This window comes from Bombyx mandarina, chromosome 13 (assembly GCF_030267445.1).
Source record: "Bombyx mandarina strain Sakado chromosome 13, ASM3026744v2".
NCBI lineage: Eukaryota > Metazoa > Arthropoda > Insecta > Lepidoptera > Bombycidae > Bombyx > Bombyx mandarina.
The window spans coordinates 12,725,495-12,746,400 of record NC_143220.1 but is presented as its reverse complement, the minus strand read 5'-3'; the positions used below and the strand labels follow the sequence as shown (position 1 = coordinate 12,746,400).

The 20,906-nt window shown below is 39.9% G+C and overlaps 2 protein-coding genes across 3 annotated transcripts in view; both read left to right on the top strand.

The window, feature by feature from the left end:
* The first annotated feature begins 128 nt into the window (after positions 1–128).
* Positions 129–1,720, top strand: LOC114241722 (uncharacterized). The gene is made up of 3 exons (XM_028172645.2): positions 129–253; positions 994–1,132; positions 1,370–1,720. Exons 1-3 carry the CDS (start codon positions 129–131, stop codon positions 1,601–1,603), a joined length of 498 nt encoding a protein of 165 aa, XP_028028446.2. The 3' UTR covers positions 1,604–1,720.
* A 4,345-nt stretch (positions 1,721–6,065) lies between these two features.
* Positions 6,066–20,906, top strand: part of Pi3K68D (phosphatidylinositol-4-phosphate 3-kinase catalytic subunit Pi3K68D) — a 48,215-nt gene continuing 33,374 nt past the window's right edge. Inside the window, exons 1-11 of one of the 2 annotated variants that reach the window (XM_089732242.1) lie at positions 6,066–6,457; positions 10,475–10,595; positions 11,050–11,175; positions 11,597–12,134; positions 12,542–12,692; positions 15,148–15,341; positions 16,349–16,439; positions 16,520–16,663; positions 17,389–17,477; positions 19,354–19,591; positions 20,307–20,479. In XM_089732242.1, coding sequence (XP_089588368.1) covers positions 6,346–6,457; positions 10,475–10,595; positions 11,050–11,175; positions 11,597–12,134; positions 12,542–12,692; positions 15,148–15,341; positions 16,349–16,439; positions 16,520–16,663; positions 17,389–17,477; positions 19,354–19,591; positions 20,307–20,479 — 1,977 coding nt within the window. In that variant the 5' untranslated portion in view covers positions 6,066–6,345. The remainder of the gene's footprint in view (positions 6,458–10,474; positions 10,596–11,049; positions 11,176–11,596; positions 12,135–12,541; positions 12,693–15,147; positions 15,342–16,348; positions 16,440–16,519; positions 16,664–17,388; positions 17,478–19,353; positions 19,592–20,306; positions 20,480–20,906) is intronic. The other variant, XM_089732243.1, reaches the window with a different exon arrangement.

Genomic DNA, 20,906 nt, shown 5'->3' with positions numbered 1-20,906 from the left:
TATGTAAATAAATTAAAAACAATTTGAAAAACAACTTAATACTACAAAAATCATGAATAGATCTCAGTCTCATATTTTTATGTAAACAATATCATGAAGGGGGCTGTTTAAAGCCACTCCTGTTCATAATGGAGGGGATGACTAAAGAGGAAAGTTACGCTGAGCGACGACAGTTATTCAAAGATATATGGATCACAGCATCCAATATGGATTTAAAAGACAACGAAATCACGACCAAACCAAGAGTCATCAAGTTAGTTTCATTGGTAGATTTAAGTCAATTAATCAGAGGTTTTAACATGAGAAACCGCTGCTATTAAACACATAACCGCTTCTCTAGTATTTTGTTCGTTTTTCGCGACTACTACTTTCAATTTAAAACTACTATTACCGTATATCCATGAGTTTTTTACTGTCCTTATGTTGTTCGATTTAATGACAATAATATAAAGAGGTGAAATTGAATGAAGGAAATAAAATATTGGGAACAAAAAAAGCGAAATCACTTTGCTCTAATCAATTCGTAGTAGGCTTCCCTCCACGCTGTATCTTAAGAAACTCTCCGCTTGATATTTTATGTTATGGGTGGGCTTTTTATACTGGCGTTGGATGATTACGGTTGTTTACTGGTGGTAGGACCTCTTGTTAGTCCGTGCGGGTAGGTACCACCACCCTGCCTATTTCTGCCGTGAAGCAGTAATACGTTTCGGTTTGAAGGGTGGGGCAGCCGTTGTAACTATACTTGAGACTAGAACTTATATCTCAAAATGGGTGGTGCATTTACGTTGTAGATGTCTACTCCACCTACTGGGCTCCAGTAACCACTTAACATCAGGTGGGCTGTGAGCTTGTCCACCCTTCTAAGCAATAAAAAATAACTAAAATAAAAATTAAATAATTCTTATTTTTAGGAGCTAATTTAATTTGAAAACAAAAGGAATGTTTTAACACGAAACTGTAATAATATGCAAAGTTTTTTTCTTCTGAATATAGAACCCTCCGCCTTGACGATATAGATAGATCTATTGCTGGTAAAAAGAAAAAGGAACGCATTAAAAACTTGCGAACAGTTTGCAATAAAATTTTAGAATTTTGCGATCGACAAGACGCCGACGACATACTTTATCATCAGGTAAGTTTTGTTTAATTATGAAACGTGATTGTCTTTGTTTTTGTAATTTTGTATACATAATATAGCTGGAATAGCCTCTTAGGCTATCAGCGAATAGGCAGGAAAAAAATACATAATAATAGGAAGGAAAAATTTTAAGCTCTACTGGCTTCTATAGCATGTCTCCTAAGGTATTTGTAACTGAACATCACAGTTTCGCCGTTATTTATTTAGACTTAATTCCAGATTATTTTGTAGGCGGTTGAAGACGATCACTCACCATGCTCGAAGGAAATCGATAGAAAATCGCGGAAAAACAAATTATTGAGAAGAAAGCGTAAAATTAAAACTCAGCGACAACTTTCGCCACCAGCTGATACCTTGAACTGTGAAAAAAAATTAATTCATTCTAATAAAAAATCAAGACACACTTCTCCTATAAAAAATCCTGCTGTAGAAAAAAACAACATACATCTGAGTAGAAAAGTATAAGTAAATTACACAGCTAAAAGAATTACCAAAGAAATAAAAAGTAATATGCCTCAGTTATGACGAGATTCTGATGTGACAATCTGTTCAATGAACTTGAAAGCTAAAATAAAGAAATTCCATCTATAGCAATTTATTGTCATATTTTTTAAATATTGTAACTATATCTAACAATGTCTTTTTTATGACCGTAACAGTGTCTTATAGGCCATTCAGTACATTTTTTATACATATGCCCAGCCGTAAATTGTAAACAAAGCTAGTTGGTAGTCGGTAATGGTAAGGTCGACTTATACGACGACCTGGGTCTTGAATCGATCCGGAAATGCCTGAAGTCAGCGTCGGAAAGGTACTTTAATAAGAATATGCGTCATGATAATCATCTTAACGTTGCCGCCGCTGAGTACTCCCCAATTCCCGCTCACGCAGGAGCCTGTCCCTTCGACACCCTAGTCCTTACGGATCCATTCTTGCATAAGACGACTTCAGTTCTAACACTGGGAACAGGCTTAGGGACTCTGGTAGCCGCACGCGCCGAACTTCGCAGAGTTCGACGTGTAACGGAACTCGTACATCAAGCCCGCTGAGTTTCTCGTCGGGTTACGGTTCCGAACTGGTAGTAGATTCATTCACGAAGCAGCTGCTCTTGAGTTCTTACCCCTTGGCCACAGCCGAGAGTGGTGCGAATTGCGGTGCGTCGTGAGGCGCGGCAAGCGGGAGCGGCGAAAACAAATGGTAGACAACCTATGAAGTATGCCACAGCTACTGGCGGTGCGTTTTGCGGTGCGTTGCGAGGCGCGGTGAGAGGCGCGTGACATCTGGCGGCGACGAGCTGCGCCATGTGCGAGTGAAACAAATGTACTAGACAATATGGAGGCGGCCACAGTTCAGAGCGGCGCGCGCGGCGGTGTCGGTGGACGCATTGAGGCATCGCGCGACCGTAACAAATCATTTTGTTTTTACCGCGCGTTGAGCTAATAAAATATAATGGATGTGGAACAATTCATTAGTGAAATACTGAGTAGACCAGAAATATGGATGTCAAAACATCCACATCATAAATATAGGCATGTTATAAAAAAAATTTTGGACGAAATAAAACAACAATTTTCTGGTACTAATGGTTTTCTAGATACTCTTGGATAGGATTATTGAAATAAAATTTGAAATTTGAATTGATTTCGTATTCTAGATGCTTGAACCGTTGCTCGATTATTCCGTCTTGATCTGCGTACGCTATTGTGAATATTGGAGTCTCCAAACTGGGAAACAAACTGCTGAAAATCTGCATCTCTGTCTCCATCACTTTCTTTTAAGGCACGAAACCTTTATAATCAATGTCGCGTGCTTTTTGTTTGCCTTTACACTTTTCGTAAAAATACGAAATTTATTAGTTAGAATACCAAACGCGTACTGAATTGTGACACTTGCCCGGGATAATGTTTTGTCGAAAATTATTTGTTCCGCATTTAAACCACCCGGTGGATATGGGCGCATCAAATAATTTTTAAGAGGATAGGCTTTATCAGCAATTAACACGTATGGTAAATTGAGATTTGAACCTGGTAATCTCTGTGAAGGTTGAATCTATTAATAATCTATTTATCGGGATAGTTCTTATATTCCTAATATAATACCTAGTAAATAGGGTGAAATTCGCCAAGTTCTCTCTTTTTCTAACTGGGTGCGCTCCTATTCTTGATTGAATAATATCTTCAGCTAAGAACGCACTTATTTCAAGGTAATATCGTGCCACTTTTGAAAGGTAAATTTGATAGGGATTTCTAAATACGTGCACGTCTGACGCCGCCGCCGTCGCAACTAGTCTAGCTGTGGCATACCCCCGCAAATAGCGCCGCTCGCCGCGCCTCGCAACGCACCGCAAAACGCACCGCCAGTAGCTGTGGCCAGGCCCTTAGGTCTCCTTTGGAGCCGCTCGGGCAGCCGTTCGGAAATCCCATCTGTCCTGGCTGAGCCTTTGCTCGTCCACCTGTCTTGGTGAAACTGAAAAGGGCCACCAGTAATCCTTCCGGCGTAAAAAAAACCAAATTGTTAAGACTCTTTCGGTGTGTGGTTTTATTTTATTAATTTATTGTTTCTGCAGGTTCAAACGTGTAGTACGGTCGAACGAAAGGGTTTAACGAACGAAATAACCCATAGACACAGCCCACTGAGTTTCTCCCCGGATCTTCTCAGTCGATCGCAATCCGATCCGGTGGTAGATTCTGCGAAGCACTGCTCTTGTTTGGGCTAGTGTCAGCAAATTATTTTAGGTTGAGCCCGTGAGCTCACCTAGCTGTTCGGGCGTAGCTGAAATAGCTTCGTAGGCTACCAGCGAATAGGTAGAAAAAATCATAATCCCAATTTCCATCATAAGCACCAATTTCCATACATAAAAGACGAAATAGATACCAAGCAATGTAACGGCAAGTTAATATTTGTTTTAAAAGTGCATTTTTATATGTTCTGTTGCGTTTTTACAATCGACTAACAGAGGCTTTTTGACAGAAATGCTATGAAACATTTTTCATGTACTTTAGTGTTTCTTCAGATTTAAACGTGTGTTATTATACAGCTAATATACAGCTAATTTTAAGTATACAGCTAATTTTACAATTTTGCGTCTGTGAAGATGGGCGAATGTAAAGAATTAAACTAAATAGCTCCGCGTAATTTCTCGTATTCTATAAAAATATAGTCGTCGAAGTCGTCCTGGCCTCTTTTTTTTTTTTGGTCAGGAGGAAATCGCCGGACTTCCGCTCTCCACTGAGGATGAAGGGCGGGGCATGTCAAAGTCGAACTGATTAAAACCTCCTGTCGCTCAACAACCAACGTCCAAACCTCGCATGAGACAGAACTCATGAAAAGGCAAAGGGGGGAAAGTGAAGCGCTTAGTGCGGAACACATTAGTCCCATCTTCCTCCCCCTCAGGACGCCGGACCGGCGATCGTCGGTGCCACGACCACCAGCCTTCTCGGTCGGCAGGCTATCCGAAGCCCGCTTATATGGCGCCGGTTAGAGTGAATTATCCTACGGAATACCCTGGCGCCACTCCTCCCATGCGGGGCAGGTGACGAGCGGACGAGTGAATGCTCTGCTGTGTCCAATTCACAACCACAATGGTGGCACTCTGCGAGCCGACGCTCGGCTGTGATCAGGTGCAGGAACTCACCGAAACAACCACGCCCAGTGAGCATCTTCGTGAGCCGGAAAGAGAGGCGTCCTCTGTCACGATTCACCCAATCTACAAGGACCGGACAAATCGCCTCGATCGTCTTACGACCAGCCGAAGGATCAGCCAGCCGTCTGGACCATGAATCTAGGGCCCTCCGCGCTCTGACCACACTGGGGCTGGGACGCGCCACGCCCCGTGCACGAAGGTCAGCCCGCCACTGATAGTCAGCGGCAAGCGCCTCCGCTTCCAGAGCCCAAGGCGGCGTCCCAGCCAGTACACACGCTGCCTCAAAGGAGATGGTGCGATAACCACGGATGACTATGACCGTGATGGTGCGTTGCGGCCGTTGCAGCAGCTTCGCCCCCCCCCACGGCCAGGGACTCGCCACACACGGGCGCCCCGTATAGGGCCATTGATCACACCACCCTCGTATAGAGAGGGCGCATCACCTGGTCAGGCCCCCCGACGTTGGGCAGAAGCCGGCTTAACGCGCCAGCCACCCCCAACAAACGAGGGACCAGGCTCTGAAAGTGAGCACGGAAGGTCCAACGACTGTCCAGAATGAAGCCGAGGTACTTCAACTGCACCCCTACCCCGATACGGACGCCTCCAACCACGATATTGGCATCGACAGGTGGCACTCTCCAGGGCCTGTGGAATCACATGGCCTTGGATTTACTGAGCGCTACTCGAGGTTCAATCTCCTGTTTTTGCCGGTAGGTGAGTGACTATGACTCTTGTGAGTCCGCGCGGGTAGGTACCACCAGCCCGCATATTTCTGCCGTAAAGCAGTAATGCGTTTCGATTTGAAGTGTGGGGCAGCCGTTGTAACTATACTTGAGACCTTAGAACTTATATCTCAAGGTGGGTGGCGCATTTACGTCGTATATGTCTATGGGCTCCAGTAACACCAAAGTTGCCCTAAGTGATTATTTGATTTCATTTTACTACGCATTTAATTAAGTTTTACATTTAACAGGTAAGTCTTCGGCATTTTACAACAAATTATGTAAATGAAGATTTGGTTTGAAGGATTTAGCTAGAATAAACGATACAAGTGCTAAGCTTGACAGCTTACAACGCTGTTAGTCGATTTAAAAATATTCGACATGTTATCAACTTTTCGCATCTTATTATTACCCAACAAAAAGCAAACGATATGTGCTATCACGTTTTCTCAGTTCTGTCTCTTTTTCACATCAAGAAATTCAAGCTAAAAAACGTCACACTTCTACGTCAAACTTTGACAAGTTGAAATACAATTTATGATTATAAATTAGTTTGAATGATGCAAACATTTTGCTTGACATAGTAAAAGAAAATAATAAAAACTGAGTTGAAATCTGCTAAAATTGAAATATGGAGTGAAAATTAAACAACACAAGCGTTATTTGAGGGTTTGCATTTTAGTTAACTGACGTTGGTTGTAATTGTGCCGCGATTCTCAACAAATCCCACGCAATAATATATTCTTTTTGAGATGTGTGTTCATCATTATATTTAATCGTGTTTTTTTAATTCCCACGCGTATACTGTGATTTTTAAGAAATGTTATAAATGAATTTAGATAATGTCTGACTACGATCTTCAGTTTCAAGCGGATTTAGAAAAGGCGCAGGCTTTGAGTTTAGAAAGTCTCGCGCTAGAACAATTTCGAAGGCAGAAGCTTCTTTCTAGCACAGGTATTTGACGTAACTTTGTTTACCTAAGATAACCGATTATCCAAGGTCTCCAACCGAAAATTTCTAATGAACTAGTTTTATATTTGAGGAAATCTACTATCTAACTTCTTCTTCTTCTTCTGTTTGATTTTGGCTCGCGCGGGTACTATCTAACTTATTAGGTAGGTAGTTTGTAATAATTCTTGATCTATTTGTGACGACATATCATTAAAACAAACTGATTAGTTACTCAAACAATAGATTAATAAAGTAATCAAAGATACAAGGTGTAAGAAAATTTTCTTTGAAAATTATAGCAGTTGCAAAGCAGCTACCTTCTGCCCCCTTTTCCTGATTAAATGTTTTTAATATAGTTGTTGGGCAGTCTTGGGCAAAGTAAAATTACTCAAATAACTAAAATAATTCATTACTGGTGGTAGGGCATCTTGTGAGCCCACCCGGCTACTTCCCATTGCTCTGCCTATTTCTCCTGTGAAGCAGTAATGCATTTGAAGGGTGAGGTAGCTGTATTATAAAACTGAGACTTAGAAGCCTAAAGAGGGGTGGTTTCATTTACATTACTGCTGTTTGAACTCCTGTAACTACTTACATCAGGCAAGATGTGAGGTTGTACACAACAAAAGGATATAAATAATGAACTATTAATGAGGAAGGGATTTATTGATAATTTGAAAATTAACATTAGATATGTCATAAATAATGATTTTTATTGCTCATTGAAAACTATCTAATAATATGGATTCTTGGAGAAGGCAAGATGTGGTGCCATTTTTTGTCATTTTTCTTGTCAATGATTTTTCCATAATCATAAATTGTAACAGGTATTTAGCAGACAACATTGTGGTTTTCTTCTGACTCTGCATATTAATGAAATGCTATCTATTGGACTTATGGTTTTTATTGCCCTGACGACGAAAGTATACTGCCCACTAAAGTTTCTCACAGTGCATGGTTCAAAGTGTGTCTGAATAAGAGAACTCTGGAATTGGTTATTAAACTATGCAAATTGAAATTGGCAAATTCAGTTTGTATTTTACTATGAGGAAGGAACATTTACTATTAGTAATTCTGTAGAGTATCCCTGTGAACTTCCTGAAGTATTTGGGATTGTTGGGTTTTACTAATTGAAACAGTGTTGAATTTTAAAGTTATTTGCAAGGTACCGCTAAGTTGAGTTCTGAGTGTCATGGTACTTCATATCTGTACAAAAACCCACTCTATAAAGCTCAGTTTGAATCTACCATGGAGCAGCACTATCATTTTAGAGTCCCACACAGAAGACAGCTATTAGAATTGTGATAACTTATCTGTTATCGTGAACACTATTTAATTGTGCCACAATGTTTAATAGTGTTTAAATTTGAAAAACATATAATTTAGCTAATGGGTGGAGATAGTATAATGTTTGTGTGTGATTTGAAGTGATTCTTTAGTTTTTTTAAACTTTAATATTCACCTCACATATATTTTTTCATAATTTTTTCTAGTCTTTCTACTTTTACTAGTCAAAGACTACTGAGTTTGTCCCGGGATCTTCTCAGTGGGTCGCGATTCCGATTTGGTGGTAGATTCTGCGAAGCAAGGCTCTTGCTAGGGCTAGTGTTAGCATATTCTCTCAGATTGAACCCGTGAGCTCACCGACCAGTTTGCGAAGCTGGTATAGCCCTGTGGCGGGTAGCCATCATACAACACAAGCTATATGACAGATGCCTGAATCTTGGTTACGACATTTACAAGACAAGCTTGTATATATACAAGTTCCGAACAACAACATTAGGACCGTCGGTCTACTGAGCAATATCACCCGCTCGGTGGAAGATCTTCCTTTCGTCGTTTAAGCCTCCCCAAACTGGTGACCTGCGACCCACAGCTGTCGTATACCACAGCCCCTTAGGCTACCAGCGAATAGGCAGGAAAAGAAAATGGTGAACTATAGTTTATGATTTTGAGAAAAATAAATAAATGATGAGTTCATAGCATACATGTGCATCCTCCTGTCCTGGTGAAACTGGAAAGGCCTCTAGGCCACCAGTTATCCCTCAACCATAAAAAAAAGCATAGATGTAGGTACATAGCATACTTATCTCAGCTCACAACATAATTATGTTATGCGTTACTATACTTGAGACCTTAGAACTTGTATCTCAAGGTGGGTGGCGCATTTACGTTGTGGATGTCTATGGGCTCCAGTAACCACTTAACATCAGGTGGGCTGTGAGCTCGTCCAACCATCTAAGCAATAAAAAAAAAAAAAATAAAAAAAAAAAAAAATTACCTATAGATTTCAACAACGTAAATTGCGCCATCCATCTTGAGACATGAGTTCTATGTTTTATAGTATCACGGCTGCCCCATCATTCAAACCGGAAAGCATTACTGCTACACGGCAGAAATTGGCAATTTAGGTCGAAAGCTCAATTGATTGTAGGAATAATCTAATTAATAATAAGTTGAATGATACGACACCGTAGTTGTTATAAATGGCATAATTTTTTCGTATCAAAACAATAATCATCGAACAATTTGCGAAATCCATCTAAATTTCCATTCAAAACGCGTTTGAGATGATTGAATGCTTCCGACACAGAGCAGCCTTGTTGTTGTGAGTCAGTCCACTTATTGGTTCAATTGAACTTGTGAAAACAACAGAAATTAGCCGGCATCATTTCGACGAGCCGCACTGAAGCAAAGCATCAATGAAAGGAAGTGTAAGGTCAACGAACCGCTTCTTGTATATGGGGCATTGATTAATGCAATCGTGATAATTGTGACTTACATTACCAATGGTTATGATACATTAATGATCGGGTATCTTAGAATCTGAAATTGCTACTCGTTTTTTTTTTTGTAAAGTCCACTGTGATGTAACTATTGTTCACACTACACACCGGTACATAATTAAAGTATCGTTGCCGCCGCTGACTACTCCCCGAATTCTGATCATGCAGGAGCCAGTCACCGTCGATGCCTTAGACACGTCCTTATGGATCCATCAGATCCAATAACCTTTGCATTAGATGTCTTCAGCTCTAGCACTAGGAGCAGGCTTAGGGACCCCGGTAACCGTACTCGTCGAACTCGACAAAGAGGTCGACGTGCAACCTAACCCATGCATCAGCCTGCTGAGTTTCTCGCCGGAACTTTTCAACGGGTCGCGATTCCGATCCGGTAGTAGATTCATTCGCGAAGCAACTGCTCTTGAGTTGATAGGTCTCCTTCGGAGGCGCTCGGGCAGTTGTTAGCAAATCCCACCCCTCCTGGCTGAGCCTTTGCTCGCCCACCTGTCCTGGTGAAACTGGAAAGGCCTCCGGGCCACCAGTAATCTTTCAATCATATCATAATTAAAGCACCCTTTAAACCTTAAATCTCCCTTAAAGTAGTTTACTTTATTTCATTTGCTTTCAATACAATATTTTACGATGCACACTATTGTATATTTTGACACGATTCATTTTATACCATTGTATATGTACAGAAACCTCTAAGAGGTTATTGCTTTTCGTCGTGTATTCTATTACTCAGATGGCAACTTTTCTTTATCTGTATAAGCGATAATCGAGCCAATTTAATGCTTAGTGTTTTTTATTGCTTTAATTTCAAATTCATCAAATTTTAGAAATACATTTGACATTTCGTTCTTAAGTTGCGCAATAAATCATACATCAATCTTTATAATTACTTAAACACACATACTCGTACAGATATTTACAGTTTTTTAATCATAATTGAAAATAAAATCAATTATATACATATATATTACTTATATACTACACAGTTTCATTCGTCTTACTTTATGAATAATAATAAAGTGTATAAATTGTAAAACGATGTTGATTGTTTGTATTACAAGTGAAAACACCAAATAAACAAATGGGTCGCTTAAAAAAAAAACCCAAAACAATATCAATACGAAATAGTACATAGCGATAACGGAAGATATAATTAATCTCATAAAAACATGTGAAACGTTTGTCACGATTGGATGGTGCTTTATCATTGCGCGATATGATTGCGTAGATAATGGACGGGAGTTGGGCACTGTCAATTATCGTCGCAGAGAGGACGAGGGGCCCCCGCCTGCGCTGCCGCCACCACCGCGGAAACCACCTCGTGGACGATCCAATTCTGAAACTCTAAGGTAGTAAAATTTGTGTAAATTTCGTATTGTTCAACGTCTGATAGAACTGTTTATCAAGAAGCTTGCTATTCCATTGTGTTTTTTTAACTATCTTAATTCCAACAGAAAAGTATTGATTTAGGCACAAATATTTATCGATTTAGTAAGTTCGAATTGGAACTAAAGCAACCCCGCCCTTTGAGTGTCATATGAGACCTTCAGACCATCGTGTCGCCTGATTTTACTCGTGTTACAATGCGTACAGGCCAAGAAATGTAATAAAATAAAAAAAATTCGAGTCCAAGAATTTTCATTAATAACACAATGAATGATTTTTCGGTATCCGGTATGAGAAACTAGTGGCTGAAACATGAATTTGAAAGCTTTTTCGTAATAATTCTACGTTCTAAATCAACATATCCTCATCAGGCATTTCTTCCAAACATTAGTTTTATTAAATGCAGCTTTACTATAGGTCATCTGAGGCGAGTCCCACCAGGGACGAGAGCAGCGACCTGATCTCGTTTGCAAGTCCAACCAGCAAGGCAGCACCGCAAGATCCTCATGCGTCACTCAAAGAATATATAGACCAGATCAACAAGTAAGATGCTATGTTTATTATAAGTGGAAACTTCTTTGTCAGTGTGAGCAAAATAACTGTAGGCTTATCAGCCCTTAGATCAAGGATGCCACCGCACATCTTAACATACAAGTCGAAGTCTTCGAAACGTCTGAACGATTCGCAGTAAAAATGGCCGAAATCCGTTGGGGTCATAAAAACACTAGTACCCAACATAAGGATTAAGAATTGAATGAGTCTTTGCTTTTGTTGATCTACGGAGAACGTCATTAGTAGTTCGATAATGCCGGAGATTAGTTCTAGTTAAAAGAAGAATTTATATAAGATTCTAGGCAGTCTGTTACCATAAAGATAAAAGTTTGATAAATAAAAATGATATAATAAATATTTGTGTGTCATGATTATATCAATAAAGTTTTACAGTTCATCCGTTTTCTTTCAGACTAGGTCAAAAAACTGAAGATTTGACAGAACAATCGCCTGTAATCATGAATAATCATCCGTACAACCAAAGGCCCGGTTATCCTTACGCGCCGCAATACAACTACAACTATCCCCCTTACAACGTGATGCCTCCATACCCGTCTTCCGCGCCCTACGGCATGCCATCACCCATGCCGAATTATTCGTATTACACGCCGCCCATAGCTGCACCACCAGAGACGCCGCCCGCATACGTGCCAGGGAACCCGGCGATGTATTCCGTTCCATACAGCCAAACGCGGATGTCGGCTCCCGTTACTCCCAACTATGGATATCCACCGGCGTACAATTACAACACGACGAACATGATATCTCGTCCGCCGAGGCCTATTTCGAACTTGTACCCGCAGCTGAGTCAGGCCCACGCTTACCCGCCGAACTCGAACCAGCCGCAAAACAAAAGCAACGACACCACACAGACGATCGTTAAAACGGAACCGTCAAGGGACAGCATGGACAGTAATAGCTCGAGGAAATCGTCTGAAGTTAGCATAGGGGTGAGCGCTAAAACTATATTCAGCAATACCGTTAATAGAATACAAACTTTTGTTACTTATTTTAACGTTATTAACACGTCGACTGCCATGTAGGTCACCGGTGCCCTACGTGGCGTACTGAATTATTTATGTCGATTTCTCTCTTCGATCTTCTAAGGTGCCGGAATATCTAGTAGATTCTGGGAAAGATGAATACGAAGGTACTGAAAATCTTAAAAGACTTAAATACATACATTAACAAACTCAGACGTTTAGTAACCGAAATCGATATAAATGCTTCAGTGGGCCGCGTAGGGCACCGGTGACCTACATGGCAGTCAACGTGTTAATGTCGTCTGTACCGGTGCATACGTAAACGTGCCTTAATGATACACAACTAAGGTTGAATTTTCTAATGCTTGTTACAGTCCAACGAATCAAACGACACAGTAGGAAGTCTCCCTAAATCAATGAACCTGATCGACTTTGGTGGTCGGAACCCGAACGGCAGTCAAGGTAGCGTAAGAGTCAGTGTGCTAGAAGCGTTTGATCCGCTACTAACTGAACAAAGTAATCCTGGTGAGTGGTACATGTCTCATCCTCATTATTCGACCTTATCGGTATTATTTTAAAGACTATATTCTCTTAAATACTTTTCATTCGTAAAACATTATATTTGGGAACAATTACGGTTTAATGGTCTAAACATTATATTATTTGTTACATAGCCGGTTTTAAGTGGTTATCAGAGAGAATGCCGACCTGAGACATGAGATCTAAGTCTCTTATTGATCATAAGTATTTGCATTTGGTCATAAAGGTTATCATTCATCTTCATACTTTGTTGTTTTGTTGGATACATAAAGTTAGAAAAATGCTTGCTTGATTGGGTTAATTTACATTGGCTATCACCAGTCTCTCTCTGTTGTCGGTTTCGAGTTAGAAAAATGCATGCTTGATTGTGTGATTTACTTTAATTTTCACCAGTTTCGTCCTTGCATTGTGCACGTTTCAATTGCCGAAAACTAGGGATTCTACCCGAAATAGATCATTCTTCGAATCGATACGAACCTGAAGAATCGATTTACAATAATTTCGAATTCGGGAAGATCGATTTGTCAACCAACTTAAAAACAATATGATGCATAGATAACATAGATGATGAAGATGAGAAAGACAGATGATTTTTGCAAAAAAAAAAAATATTCTGGTTATTTATTATATCTTGCGATAAGATGAAAGAAATACGAAGTTATGTAGCCACCTGAAAGTTTTTTTTCCACACTCTTGTTTAATGATTACTTATTTATTATGCAGTAAATTAATTTTACTCAAAATAATTGTAATCTACTATTGTGTTTTATCAGAAACAGGAAAAATAACTGTGCCTTTTTTACTGTCTGCGGTTGATTCATTGGTTAAAATCGATCCATTTTGGTAGAAACATTATTTTTTAGATACCCACCGAATGCACACATACCTACATAACTGAAATCATCAATTAAAATTAAATTTTATGATTGCTTAAGCACAACCATTGCTTGTGAATCGTCAGCGTGTTTGAAATATTTTGTTGCTGTATATAGCCATTTAGTATTCAGTGATTGCTGTAGCCCATAGACATCGCAACCTGTAAATCTCTGCCCTATTTGATGAGTAATAAGATTCGTTTTCGTATTTGTGCAACTCATGTCTTGGAACTGAACATAACGTTTGCTTCGTGTCAGAAATAAGTAGGATGATGGTACCTGGAGTAGGTATGCTGGTTCACAGTATATCTTACCTTGTCTAGTGAATTTCTAAGTCGCCTTTTACTAAACCCAAGGGAAGTGGTGGTGCATTTTAGGTTTACACCACACAGCCAGTATCTATACTAATATTATAAAGCTGAAGAGTTTGTTTGTTTGTTTGTTTGTTTGAACGCGCTAATCTCAGGAACTACTGGTCCGATTTGAAAAATTCTTTCAGAGTTAGATAGCCCCATTTATTGAAGAAGGCTATAGGCTTTATAACATCAATACAAGTGGAGCACCAATAAAGGATGTTTCAAAATAGGGTTTTGATAGTTTCTAATTTTCTATAATTCCAAAATATTTTCACTTTCTACGTAAATGAAGTGGGGGTAAAATTTAGCGTTATGCCAAAGTAACTATTCTATGCGGACGGAGTCGCGAGCAAAATGTAGTATAGTCAATACAGGTTATGCGGCCGCGGTCACCTCCAGCTACTTCTGTTACTTTCTTACTATAAACGGTCTGTTCGTTCGTTTTTTGTTTATTATTTGTCATCTGGTTCGTGTACGTCTTTTAAGGAAGGCATTAAAAGTACTGTATGCCACTAGTCACGTCCGCCCTCGTTTCATTTCTTTTCTTTCTTTTCGAATTCTTGTCAAGTCTCTGTCTTAGTCTATGTCTAGTCGTTGTAGGTCTTATGTTCTATGAAAGAGGTTGCACGCCATGACACACTCTCTGACTCTTTGATATTATTTCCCTTCCTTCAAGGCTGGCAGGGCACCTTTTGAGCTTCACTGGTTTAGTAGCTGGTAAGCTGCTAAGTTGATAAGAAAATACAAGATAAAGACTTATTTGGTTTATCCCTAACAAGTTCTAATGGTGGTAGGACCTCTTATGAGTCCGCACCGTGCCTATTTCTGCCGTGAAGCAGTAATTAATGCGTTTCGGTTTCAAGGGTGGGGCAGCCGTTGTAATTAAACTGAGACCTTAGAACTCATATCTCAAGGTGGGTGGCGGCGTTGTAGATGTCTATGGACTCGAGTAACCACTTAACACCAGGTGGTTTACTGGTGTTAGGAAGAACGTCTCGTGAGTCCGCACGGGTAGGTACCACCACTCCGCCTATTTCTGCCGTGAAGCAGTAATTAATGCGTTTCGGTTTCAAGGGTGGGGCAGCCGTTGTAATTAAACTGAGATCTTAAAACTCATACCTCAAGGTGGGTGGCGGCGTTGTAGATGTCTATGGGCTGTGAGCTCGTTCACGCATCTAAGCAATAAAAAAAACCCTGTGAACTGTTCAGAATATGCGGTGGGCAGCGAATGTTCGAGTAGCGTCTACGAAGAGTACGACCCGCTGGACTTCCTGTACGGGGAGACTGAGATGCGTGAGACGCCCGTATACGGTACTGTCGGCAAGCGCGAGCCTGCCGTCATGCCGTCGCCGCCGCCAAAGGCAATGCCCTCCGTGCCCGCCGTCGCGCTCAGATCCACCACGGTCTGTATCCAAACATTATTATTGAAATTCCAGATCTGTATCGAGGGATGGAAGGCTATCATTTGGTTTAAGCTATATTTAAATAAATAAATAATAAATAATAAACAATAAATAATAAATAAATATTAACGAACAATCACGCCACGTTAACCGGTCTCGTGCTAAGTTCGTTAAGAACTTGTGTTACAGGATTTTTATTATACACATACATATACATCAATAACCCTGGAAAAGTAACTTTTTTTTATATTTATCACACAAATATCTTCCTTTGGCGGGATTCGAACCTGCGACCCCCTTGTGTAGTGACCATGTCACTTACCATTACACCAGACGGCCGTTATTTATTTATTTTTGTAATTTTACCGACATTTGTTTTTGTTATTAAATAAAACGCATTTATCTGGTTACCCCTACTATTTTCTAGTCTACCTTAAAATTTCCGATAACTATTAATTGTCAGGTGAGCCGTGAGAGATATGCTCTTTCATTCAAAAATTTATTTCGTTTGTTCTATATTCACATTTCCATATATTGTGTGGATCGTATTCCATATATGTTTTAATTAGTAAGTATATACAGTCGGCATCATTGCGCCACTTAGAGAAGGCGGCACGACATGAAAACCCTCTTGTCGTGGCTGCCGGTAATTACATACCCGATCCTGTGGACCGAATGGTAAACAGTTGACGTCGCCCTAAACACGTCATTTCGGATCCTCCTGATCCATTAACGGTGCTTTTAGGTACCTCAAGCATCGGTCACCGTCCTCGTCCAATCCATCGCTTGCGACAAAGGGCTCGGCGAGTAAATTAACCCATAGGCACAGCCCACTGAGTTTCTCGCCGGATCTTCTCAGTGGGTCGCGTTTCCGATCCGGTGGTAGATTCTGCGAAGCACTGCTTTTGCTAGGGCCAATGTTAACAACATAGGTAGAAAAAAAAGTTGATAGATAACTTACCCGTCACATACGTCACATAAATTACCCGTTTTTTTTTCTGTTTCAGAACAAACTTTACGATAGCATAGTTAAGATCAGAACAAGAAATTACGACAGCGAACACAAAGCGTTTCTTAAAATGGCTCTTGACGTTCGAAGTGAGTTAAAAAGACAAGTCTTTACTGGTTTATATATATAGAAGTATTTCATATTGACTTGTATATTTTGTGTCGCACAGAAAAGTTCGTGTACACTGATGAGAGGACGAACCCAGGGCACGTCATAGCAGCCAGGTCCGGCGGCAAGTACCCGCCCAACACGAGCATCAAGATACTAGTTCATCACGCTCACTCCGATGAACCCATCACTTTCACGTCCGATGGTGAGTTCTGAACGTTGATAAAGTTAGACAAGTCGCATACGGTCATCGGACCACAAACTGAGATTGCCTGTGCTATGTGAAGAGTTTTTCTTTTCTACCTATGCTGATAACTTGGAGAGGGTATATCAGCGTTACTTGACCAGTAGGTGAGCTCACGGGGCTCAAACCTGTTGCTAACACTGGCTGTAGCAAGAGCAGTGCTTCGCAGAATCTACCATCGTATCGGAAACGCGACCCACTGAGAAGATCCGGAACTCAGTGGGCCTTCTCAGAAAGACTCAGTGGGCTGTGTCTATGGGTTAATTTACTCGTCAAGCCCTTCATCGCAAGCGACGGGTTCGGCGAGGACGGTGACGGGTGCTTGAGGTACCTAAAAGCACCGTTAATAATAAATAAATAAATAAATATTTACTAACAATCACGCCACGTTAACTGGTCCCGTGATAAATTCGTAAAGAACTTGTGTTACAGGTACCAGATAACGGATATAAATGTAAGATTTTTATTATACACATACATATATTTAATATACATCCATAACCCTGGAAAAGACATTGATATTTATCATACAAATATCTTCCCTTGGCGGGATTCGAACCCGCGACCCCCTTGTGTAGTGACCGTGTCACTTACCACTACACCAGACGGCCGTTAATGGATCGGGAGAATCCGTAATGACTGTGAACAGTAGTGATATGCATTTACTATTATACTTTTTTTTTCAGTGGAATCTAAAGTGGAACACGTGATATTAACAGTAGTCTGTTCATTGGATGAAGACATCAGGGAGGACATGTCTGGATATATGTTAAGGGTAAGACATAAAAATGTTCACATCAATCTTATTTCTATCTAAAATATTCGTCGTTATTATAATTGGACCGTTTATTTTGAAAGTGGTGCAAGTCCATTTTTGAGAAAAATGAGCTATCACGCAATTCATGCTTAATTTAATGTAATTTTTTTATATATAACTAGTCCGTGTTTAATTTCTCAAAAAAATCCCATGTTTTGTACGGCTTAAAATCGGTCGGTAAATGAAATTGCCTAATCATCGATTATGAAAGTGGTGTAAGTCCAATTGACAGAGGTAGGTGGCATAGCCAGACCTCATATGATTTGCCTGTATTTTAAAATCAACAACTATAGTAACCTTTAATTTTCTCGAAACTAAAGAAAATGGACTTACACCACTTTCAAAATAAACGGTCCAATTGTCAAGTCTTATGCCCGTATCTTTAGACGTTTCGTAAAATAGTCCTCCACTCTTAACTCATCCGATGATGCTCGAGAATTCCCTCCAAACTTACTCGAGTTTGGTATTTTTAGTCGACCATTACAATATTCCTCAACTGTCCTCGAGTGAGGTAATAATGATGAAAATTTGATCAAGCTAGCATCAAACCCATAGAGTTCTGTAGTCTATGGTCATTGTTTAATGTCAAAGTCAAGCTGCCGCTGTCTGTTTGACACTAGATGAACTTGTTTGATGTTTTAGTTGCTGAGTTATTCGTAAATATGTGTGTGTGCGGTAAATCTGAAAGTGTATTATTTATTTTCTAACCTATTATTATTTTAGATTTCGGATCCGGCTTTGTATTTTTATTCGCCGCTTTTGTGTGATTTTGGTTGCATCGTGTTGTTGAAGTGCTTTTCCACAACCACCAGTTTATTATTATATAAATAAAACTTATAATCGCATTGAATTTATTTATCAGGTAGTAAGCAAAATATGTCTCTTATGTAGGTAAATAAAATAAAGAGTTTCAAATGTCTAACCTCGAACTATTTACTTTATTAATAAATATTATCAAACTTAAATTATCAAAATATGCGGGAATCATGCACAGATCCAGGCCATTGCACAACAATATCATATATTTCCATTTGCGGTCCACATACTATTTGGACATTGATAGAAAACCAGCCTTGAGGAACGTTCAAGGTACGTCGCGACGTACCTTGACTTGACAGTTCGCTTACTTCACTCCGGTTAGGAAAATTTTCCAAGGACGTTTGAGTGGAGTTTATTTTTACGACTAATCATACCAAAACGCGCGTTCGAGGTTGAGTCGAGTCGAGTTAAGCTCGTGTAAACGACTAAAGATACGGGTGTTAGACATTGTTTATATCTTCGTCTAAACTTTCTATAATGCTTGTGAGAATTATATCAAATATATAATATTTATATCGATGAAGGCAATCCAAAGATCATTTTATAATATAGATAAATCCACCCATATATTAATTTGTTAATTTACGAAAACATTTTGATCATGTTTTTTTACATTTGTTTTTAATTTCATAGATGGGTGGATGAACTCACAGCTTTCCAGGTGTTAATTGGTTACCGAAGGCAATAGATGTGAATGACGTAAATTACGCTACCCTCTTTGAGAACCGAGTTCTACGTCCCATTGGCTTACCTAACCTTCGAACAGAAACGCATTACTGCTTCACGGCAGAAATAGGCAGGATGGTGGTACTTACCAGTGCGGACTCAAAAGACGTCCTCCACCAATAATATCAGAAGTAGGCAGGATGGTTGTAGCTACCAATGCGGGTTCACAACACGCCCTACCCTCAGTAGAATATTTTGACAATGCCCAAATAAGTTCCGCTACAATTTGTTCGCGAATGATTGATATCCCATTGCCGCGTCACACCCTGTACTCAGTCTGATCTCACAGGTGCGGGGAGCCAAAGAGTATCTGACGCCCGGCAGCTCACTGAGCGAATACGATTACATACGCGAGTGCGTGCGCTTGGAGAAGGACGTGACGCTGTGTCTACACGAAGGGAGGGACAGCACGCTGGCCAGGACCGAGAGGGACGACGCGAAGGACTCGCACCTCACGCTCGACGATCTGTTCCCGGCGCAAGGAGCCACGCCGATGCTATCTTTCGATAATTTATCGATATTGCTCGGTGAGTTAATCGATAAACATATTGATATTAGATAGCTCTCTATCTTCCATGCTATATAGAAAGAAGAATTGGGGGCTTTTTGGCGGGAACGCAAGTTGTTGTGCTTTGTTTTATTATGTCAATTTAGTGTTTCTTCAGGTTAGAATGTGTAATAACGGTGGTTTATTAATTTTTGATATCTGTGAAAGTGCATAAATGTGGGAAAATGAAACAAAGCTGCTGGACGTAGCTTCTCGGGATCCTGCAAAAAGCCCACTGAAAATGTCTCAGTAAATAACCACCATTTTACTGAGATTATATATTTTCATCCCGTATCATCTCATCTCATTTAATTTAATTTCATCTCAGTTGATTAATGTCTCAAATTAATCATCTTCATTTCATTTCATTTCACTCCATATTATCATTTTTCATAAAAATAAGAATATACATTAAAATAAGACTTGAGCTAAAGGTCTTAGTTACCAGATCATAAAATACCTTAAAAAAAAAGAAAAATTGGTTTTGAAATAAGAATTATTTCATGCTGTAAAATTTTTCACTCACCCTGTAGAATAGACGTGTTTTAACACTGTTTTGTGGCTATCATTGTAGAATTAACAGTACATCTGTCATACCTTCTCATTTGTCAGTCTCTGTAAAGCAAATTTGCATGAGCATCGAATATGTACGTGCGGTCTTTAACACAATGTACTGAGAGGATTTTTTTGAACAGAAACTTTAGAAGGCGAGCTGTCGCGTGCTATCGGTGTGACCAGCGCTGAGGGCAGCTGCTCCCCGAAGGCGGTGTTCCAAGCCGTCAAAGCTATCTGCGCTCTGGCGGGCGGCGTGGAGACTCTGCACGTCACTCACACGCTCAACGCGTTCGCGCAGGCCTGCACCGCGCAGGTCAGAGCATAATCTCATTTTGTTAATGTCATATTCAAAATACCATTGATGATGTACTCAAGGAAGTTAACAGTCGATGTTATTGTCAAATATTATAACGAAGAGAATTAATTAATTACTAACTGACCCGGCAGACTTCGAAGTGCCTCAATCGATAAATAAAAGACCTAAAATTTCTATAAAATAAACTTAAAACAAACAAAAGGAATCCGTCTGACAGGGAACATATCAGAGGAAAAACAAAATTGTAATTTTTATTTCATTCCGAGCATTTTCATATTTATCTATCTTTTAAATCTTCACTGGACTTCCACAAATAATTCAAGACCAAAATTAGCCAAATCGGTCCAGCCGTTCTCGAGTTCTAGCGAGACTAACGAACAGCAATTCATTTTTATATATATAGATTTTATGATCTTCGCGAATT